The sequence below is a fragment of the Gastrolobium bilobum genome, unplaced genomic scaffold, assembly GCF_033153095.1.
Source record: "Gastrolobium bilobum isolate Gb01-03AN ecotype WA unplaced genomic scaffold, APGP_CSIRO_Gbil_v1 utg12072, whole genome shotgun sequence".
Classification (NCBI taxonomy): domain Eukaryota; kingdom Viridiplantae; phylum Streptophyta; class Magnoliopsida; order Fabales; family Fabaceae; genus Gastrolobium; species Gastrolobium bilobum.
Window position 1 is genome coordinate 323,543 of NW_026899161.1, and position 8,082 is coordinate 331,624.

The 8,082-nt window shown below is 33.8% G+C and overlaps 1 protein-coding gene across 1 annotated transcript; it reads right to left on the reverse strand.

Moving 5' to 3' along the window:
* Window positions 1-3,769: 3,769 nt before the first annotated feature.
* On the reverse strand, window positions 3,770-4,937 carry LOC133287900 (ethylene-responsive transcription factor 4). The gene has a single exon (XM_061485600.1). The coding sequence runs from the start codon at window positions 4,778-4,780 to the stop codon at window positions 4,106-4,108; it is 675 nt and encodes a 224-aa protein (XP_061341584.1). The 5' UTR covers window positions 4,781-4,937; the 3' UTR covers window positions 3,770-4,105.
* Between the last annotated feature and the right edge of the window lie 3,145 nt (window positions 4,938-8,082).

Genomic DNA, 8,082 nt, shown 5'->3' on the forward strand with positions numbered 1-8,082 from the left:
TGAAACATGCATACATGGGGGGCCTCTTTGAAGTCGGCAGGTGCAAATGGGAAAAGTTCATTAATATTTTCTTCATATATTTTCAAACTTTATCTCGATTTTGGTCTAGCTTTCGAGTTTTCATTTTTCAATATGAGCACTTATTATTGAGATGCTTGTTTGTGGACAGTAATATTATGTGCACAAAGATTCAGAAATAATAGGTCCGAGCACAATCAATTACGTTCAAGGCAAAGCCAAGCTCGTTATTAAACAAAGGAACAATGTTTTGTCAGCTACTTCAATGCGAGCAAGCATAAATAGAACTATAAATACATCAATAATGTTCAACATAATTTTTTTTTACCAATTTAAGTAATAGAAACCACGCCATATGTGCTTGTAACAATCCAACATGCTAAAAGTTAGTAAGAAATTGTAAATGATTTGCACCATACCATTCCCACCAGCACCCCCCACACACACACACAAGAAGGAAAATAGATAAGGGGTTTACGCTCTCCCATAGATAAGAGATTAAACACTTTTTGATTGTATAGAATTGATATCAATATAAAAAAAAGGTTTGTCAATTTTTTAAAGATATGTAGAGGAAAATATACTACATGTAAAATTTACAAAACATTTTCTTTGAATTTAATAAAAAAGTTTAAATTAAGAAATTAAATACCTATCATTAAAACAAAATTGACACTCAATAAAATGCTTTTACACGAATCTCTAATAAATTATTAATAAAAGATATGAGTTCGTTTTTTCTGCAGTTAATGTAAATAAGTTATTGTTGCAACTTCAACAAGTGCACCGGTCGTAAAAATAATAAAAGTGTACTGAGTGCAAGATCGTTCCCACGAACATTGATTTTCAAGTACTAATTCGCTAACAACGATTTAGTTGGACAATCGAATTTGAGATGAAAAGAAAGAAAATCAGGAACAAGCAATTCCATAATTTACAATAAGTAAAGAAAAAGAATTTTGTTTTGAAACTCAAGAAAGAGCGTAATTAAGGTTTTGATTTTCCCCAATATCCTTCTTATGTTATGGATTAAACAATCAAGTAACTGTCCTTAATATAATGTCAATCGATTCCTCGTAAGTAATTAAGACCTAATCCCTTGTTACCTTAATTCTATGTAATATTGAAAGAATCCTAGTTCCGCGGCTATTCCTCAAGAAAACATGCATTAACATCAAGAATCTAAAGATTACATAATTGCCAGATGTCTATCCCTAGATCACAAGGATTATGATGAATTTATCAAATCAGGACTCATACAACAACATCTCTATTGTCATACAATTTCCCTAAATCAATCTACAAGGAGCTAACTCATAGAAAGCACTAAATATGATAAATTCATTCAAGTATAAAAAGAAAAATTACAGAGACAATTTAATCCATAACATAATAATTCCATTGGGTTCCATCTACCCTTAACTACATAAAAATCTAGAATAACATAGCGAAATTAAAGACAAGAGAAAGTAAAGAAAATCTCTCAAACTCTATTGGTGTAATGGCGTGAAGAGTCCTCAAAACCCCCCAACTTGTTCTTGAATTCAAACCGCTTCCGATGCTCCAAAGTATGAAAGACATGTTTCTCTTTCCAAAGTAGAATTTGCTCTTCTCAATTATTCAAAAACTTTCTTGTTTCTGAATGAGCCCCTTATTTATAGTTAAAAAACCATATCTTTTAATTTCCCATAGGATCCTATGGAATCTTCACTAAAATCTCCAATCATATCTTCAATTAGATGATTTTATAAATTGAACCTGAATTGCATCGCAATTGGACATTCAAATGCTAAAATCAACATTTGAACGTGCTAGATCTTGAGTTTTGTTCTACAACAGAGAGTTCAAATGTTGATTAACGCGTTCAAACGCACTTAAGTGCAATTTTTCACTGTTGGCTAGCGTTCAAATGTTGAAAATCACATCTGAACGCGCTCCTCGAGGAAAATTTCCTTCCTACTAGCGCTTTTGAATGTTGACTAAAGCGTTTAAATTCTGGAGGGCGTTTAAATGTTCTCAGCGCGAGGAAAATTGCTTATGACAGCGAGTTTGAATGTTGACAATGACATTAAAACGCGCTACAAGAGAGGTTTTTATTCCCGTTTGAGCATTTGAATGTTGATCTATAACATTTGAATGTTCTCCTCGAGTCCTTCATATTTGCTCAGTAGTTAGCACATTTTAACGTGCTAAACAACATCTGAATGTGCTTCATCACTGTAGATTTAACTTCTTGGATGAACAATGATCTTCCAATTCCAACTTTAATCTTTAAATCCATTCTTGCTCTAATTTGTATTAATTTGCCTTCAAAACCAATAAGAACAAGATATATTAGATAAAAATCCAATTTCCATGATTTTCAATCTTTAAAATGACGTAGTTTTGAAATAGAAATCAAGGTATTTTTGTAATTATAATTTATTTCAAGGTTATAATAGTCTTTTTCATTATAATTTTTTAATCTTTCGACCCAAAACGATGTCGTTTTGAGAGTGAATGTAGATAAGTTATCTACATTTACTGTAGAAACATTAAATCCAAAAAATATAAGGGATAATCATTTATGGAGTTGTGACAGAAATGATTCTTCTACCATAGACACAAACTTTGAGATTGAATCATTTTTCTCTTTCAATTTTGTGTATGAGACAGAGAAAATCATTTCTGCGACAATTGCAAAAATAATTTACTCAAAATATTAATAGGTAACTAATAAATTTGAGCAATATTTTTGTCATGTGAACCATGCATCCTTACCTTCTCTTCGGCACAAAAGCTCTCCTTAGTTTAATTATCATGCTATAAAAATATTATAATGTATTATTTATACCATTAACGTAATTTCCTTTTTTTAATTATGGGAAATGCGAATAACATGATACACGCGCATAAGTAATGAAAAGATAATAAGAAATGAAGCATAAGCAAGTTATAATTTCATTCAATGTATTTTGGATTTCTGTGGAATATCCTTTTAATGATGACAACGAAAGAAAAAGGTTGAAAGAATAAAGTTTTCCATTTACTTAGCAACGCATTATTTACAAAAATAAAAATTGAAGAGTTAAAATTTTTGTTGTTGTTATCTATCCTTTTTTTTTTTGAAAACAATAAAGAAAAAGAAGTAAGATATATGTGAATCTACCAATATATACTACCATTAATTTTCCGTTATACTCTCTCTTATAACCATTTTATTTGTTATTGAATCAAAATTAAATTAACAATTATAAAATGATTATTTTAATTTTGATCAAACGAAGTTATATGAAAAAATAAATTGTAAATATAAGTTTTATTTAAATTTCTTATTTATTTATTTATATTTCTGTTTTTTCTTTTATAAATAAATCTACGCAAAAGAAAGATGTTTTTAATAAAAGTAATATCAATCCCATTTATCATTCTTTGTTTTCTTTTCGTTTCTATGATTTTGGCCCCTTACCCCTCCCTTGTACTAAAGGACATGTACTAACTTGGAAGATGGGACTGAAATGAGAAAGTGACACCTGTCCTCTACTTATACCCCACGCACCAAGAGACAAGAGCCACCTGTCAGGTGGCGGCAGGTCAATCCCCCCATCTCTCAAGCAATAGAGCAACCATAACAACAACGATCACTACCACCACCAAGTACGCTTGCACCCACGTCATCTTACGTCGTCCCCTCCTAACAGATTCCGGCAACTCTCCGGCACAAACATCAAAGTAACTCAAAACAAATAAAAACATTACGAAGACAAAATATGGACACAATAAAAAATAGAGCAAGCTATCCGTGTTCATTTCATTGCACGAAATTCTGGCAGCAAAACAAAACATTACATCTTACGTACTCGAGAGAAAAGAAAAAAAAAATTAACCGGAGAACAATTTCGTTTCGTAAAACGGAACAACAGATTGAAACCGGTGGTTTCTCTGTCGCAAAAAATAGAGACAATCGCCTACGTATTCACACAGCACTTCCTTCTTCTTCTTTTTTCTTTATCAGATGCTGTTATTTTCTCTAGTTCTAAAATTAAAGAGAAATTCAAAATCAGACAATATGCAAACAAAAAATAAAACCCAATGGTCAGATTTTGGTTCAAGCTGGAGGAGGGTAGTTAAGGTCCAGATCCAAGCCTCTACCACCCTCATGATTGCCTTCATGGTGGTTCAGATCGATCACCGAGGATGAATCCGAGTCGCTTTGGGCTCCGTGGAACTCACTCGCCAACGCGGGTTGGTTGAACCCGAAGCGTTGTTGGTACGGACGGTGAGCCACCATGCCGGCGCGCAGGACAGCATCGAAGTACAAAACCTGGTTCGCCGCCGGCATCATGCCGGGAAATACCATGGCGGGCGGAGGGAACTGATGCTGGAAGGGGAACCGTACGGAGCCGGCAACGGCGGGGGCCAAGTTGAGGTCAAGCGGCGACGAATCAGCGACGACAGCGGCGGAGTCGCGGTCGCGGCTGGAGGACTCAACGGTGCTGCTCTGGCTGGGGCTCTGGTTCTTGACATTCTCAGAAAGGAGAGGGAAGTTGGTCTTGGCCTTAGGGCCACGGAAATCGCGGGCGGCGGCGTCATAGGCTCGCGCTGCCTCTTCCGCCGTGTCGAAGGTGCCGAGCCAGACGCGGCTCTTCTTGCCTGGATCTCTGATCTCGGCGGCGTATCTCCCCCACGGTCGTTTCCTCACTCCCCGAAAATGCACCTCTTTCACGCCGCCGTTACGGTTGCCGTTCCCCTTAACGCCACCTGTCTTATCCCTAGGTGCCATCAAAGTTATAAGACGTAACTTCGTTAAATTTTAAGGTAACTGATTTTTTTTTTTTTTTTTTTTTTGGTTCAATTCCTTTAGCAGAGAAGCAGTTTCTATGAGAAGAAGAGAGAAAATAGGATAGGGGAAAGACGCCTAGGAATTGAAAGAAGCAAGTGGGTTTTTTATAGAAGGTGAAGAGGGGCATGAATTATGAATTATGAATTATGAATTATGAATTAATTATAAATCCAAACAAGAAAGAGAAAGAGGGTACACAGTCAGCGATGAATTTGACTGTGATTATTATGATTATGCTATGCTCTGTTACAGAGCGTTGATCAAATTACTATACTGTCCCCGAATTACGTGGCATGTGGGTTGTCCAGACAGCAGACAAACGAGCATCATCATCCCCATTATCCTACGGCTGCGGACGGATGCACCTTTTTTTTTTTTTTTTCTTCTCTTTTCATGGGTTCAACTTCAATCCACTGTGTCTCACGCGCCTGTTGCTCTTTTCCTTTTTTGATTTTTTTTTATTTCATTAATTGATACTTGGTAGGAGTAATTTTTAGTCAGCGTTTTAATTTGTGGAGTTAAAGTGGGGTTTGGGGTCATTTTAATGAACGGATTAGGTAGTGATTTGTCGGAATAAGGGCAGCTTTTTTCTTGATGGCTCCGCAATAGAATAGAAATCAACATCAAACTTAATTCGTGAAACTGTAATAAGCTTTAATAATGCCATAATTGATTAAATGTATTTTATTTATTTTTTAAATTTAAAATACGTAAACGGGATAGGGATAGAGAAGGAAGGGAAGGATAGTGTACGTAGCAAAGTTGTCGGCGGAATCTTCTGGTCTCGCCGCGTGACTCGATTGTTAGATCTATATGTAATGAAAATAAATAGGATTATTTTAATAATGCATTATTAGGAGCCATGAGTACTGATTTGAAAGGACGGCGACTGCTATTGTTTATGGGCATAGGAAATCCTCGCCCATTGGCAAATGAATCTGCGGCGGCTTTTATTCTCAAGGAAGGAGCATCAATAGGGAGAGGTAGACACGCGCGCACTGACACTTCACGCGTCTTGACTACTGAACAAACAAACTTGATTCCATTATTGAGGAATTAAAATTGATTCGATTTCATTAAATTTAAAAATAGAACAAACTTAATCAGATTAAATTAATTCTTAAATTTAGAAATTTTATAATCAAAACCGAATTGAAATCTTTTATAACATATAATTAATATTTTATTATTGATAGAGTATGTACTAAACGAATATGGTAAAATTAAATTATCCTGTCAGCTGACAAGGTCTATTCCGTGGCCATTTATATTGTCTGGTATGCGAGTATTGGCTAACACCAATGAAGATGCATTTATATTGACAAGGAAGTAAGAACATAGAAATACAAAGTCAATCCCTGTTTGCCACCGAACCACAATAATTTCTCTGTTTTCCACCGAGAGTACGCGCTGCGTTAGACTAATCAAAACCATCCAAACAAGAAACAGACAGGCTCCATTAATAAGTGACAAAAGCAATGGCCATTGTTCACACTGACACAAACCTCATGGGCAAGGAGAGATTCACAGGGATCCTTGCCGGATCAAATAATTATGGATTAATATTGATTGATATGCATGAGACGAGACATTTTACGCTTACTGTTGCTTCAGCCTAGTGAGCATTTTTTCATTGCTCTGAACTTGACACTTCCTTATTCAAAGTACTAAAAAGTGAGTTTATAAACGAGAAGTAGATTAAATAATATGAAGTAATTTATTTGTTTACTATTAATCAATGATGCATAAAATATTTAAAACAATGAAATACCGAAAATATCTTCTAATTTAGCCGTGGAAATAGATTAATTTTAACAATAATATTAGCTTAGGTACGGTTAACAAAATTTCAGCGGCTAATTATTTGACAAAAAAAAATTTTTACGACCCGATATATAAAATTTCGAACGCATTTCAAAAGCTTGCCAATCCAGAATACTTGTTCGTTTTATCTGCTTTTTTTCCCCTTTTTTTCCACTATTAAAAAAACACCTTTGTAGCTTTTTTTTTCTTTTTAAATTCCATTATTCTCCCTTAACCATTAATTTTTTTACCGAGGCATATTTTTTTAATCAAAAATATTTGTACTTTTAAATGATATAACTTTGTGTCATTTTAAATTCTAACTGCTGACTTTCGTCAATCAACGGTTATAATTTGTTGCGAATTTTTAATTAATTAATAAATTCGACCCTATAAATTATAATTGTTGATCGATGAAAATCAACAGTTATGATCAAAATGAACAAAGTTATATCTTTTAAAAGGATAAATATTTTTCACTTTTTTAAATGAGAAGAAACTTTAATTGTTTTTAATTGGTAGACTTTTCATAAAATTAGTATATCTATATTAAAGCAATATATTAATTTAATCTATAATTAATAAATTATGCCAGTAGTATAAATTATTAATTAAATATCTAAATAAAAAATAAGCTAATCTAATAGAAAAAAATAAGCTTTTATAAATACATAGGCCATAGCCAGCTTAATTATATGTATAAGCTTTCTTTTGAAAGTCTAAATTTGACTTATTTATTAAATATGTTTAGTCCAAAATAAGTCAAAAATATATTAGGTAGGCGGAATGTAACATAGATGGGTGCCTAACTTATTCTAACCTTCAACTTCTCAAATTTAGGTTTTAAAAATTGAAAGTTATTTTGCATTTAAATTTAATATTTGTAAAGTTTTTAATTAAAAATGTATTATTTTAACTTTTTTGGCTTTTTTTTTTTTTAAGTTAACATCACGTATCAAAAAAAAAATTAACATCTAAACTCGTAATAAATTAAGAAGTAATTTTTTATATATAAAAAAAATAGATCATTTTTTATATCATAATGATTTGAGATTAAGTGGGGTTGGGTGTCCCACACGGTCACACAACAACCACCAGAAGTTGGGCAAATTGCGGGCTCCACCAAACAAAAAATTCCACGTCGGAATTGGCTGCATTTTTTATGCTACTTGAGAACAAGAATTTCTCTCAATTGACTCATCTTTATCCGTACCGTTTTACTAAGCACATGAAAGCAGCCACGAAGACGTGTCCAAGGAAAGGATAGGTGAGACTGAGAGAGTATTTAGAATTAGAAGACACGACTGAATAAGAAAAGTTTGGTGTTGGTCCCACAACATTGAACACGTGACTAACATGTGTGTCCCTTTCCCACATTTAACGAGGACAAAGCTTGGCCTCCGCTTTCATACCTTGCTCGTTTCACTCGTTTCGTTTGC

Coding starts and splice junctions, on each gene's coding strand:
- LOC133287900 (XM_061485600.1), bottom strand. CDS start 4,780: ATGGCACCTAGGGATAAGACAGGTGGCGTTAAGGGGAACGGCAACCGT.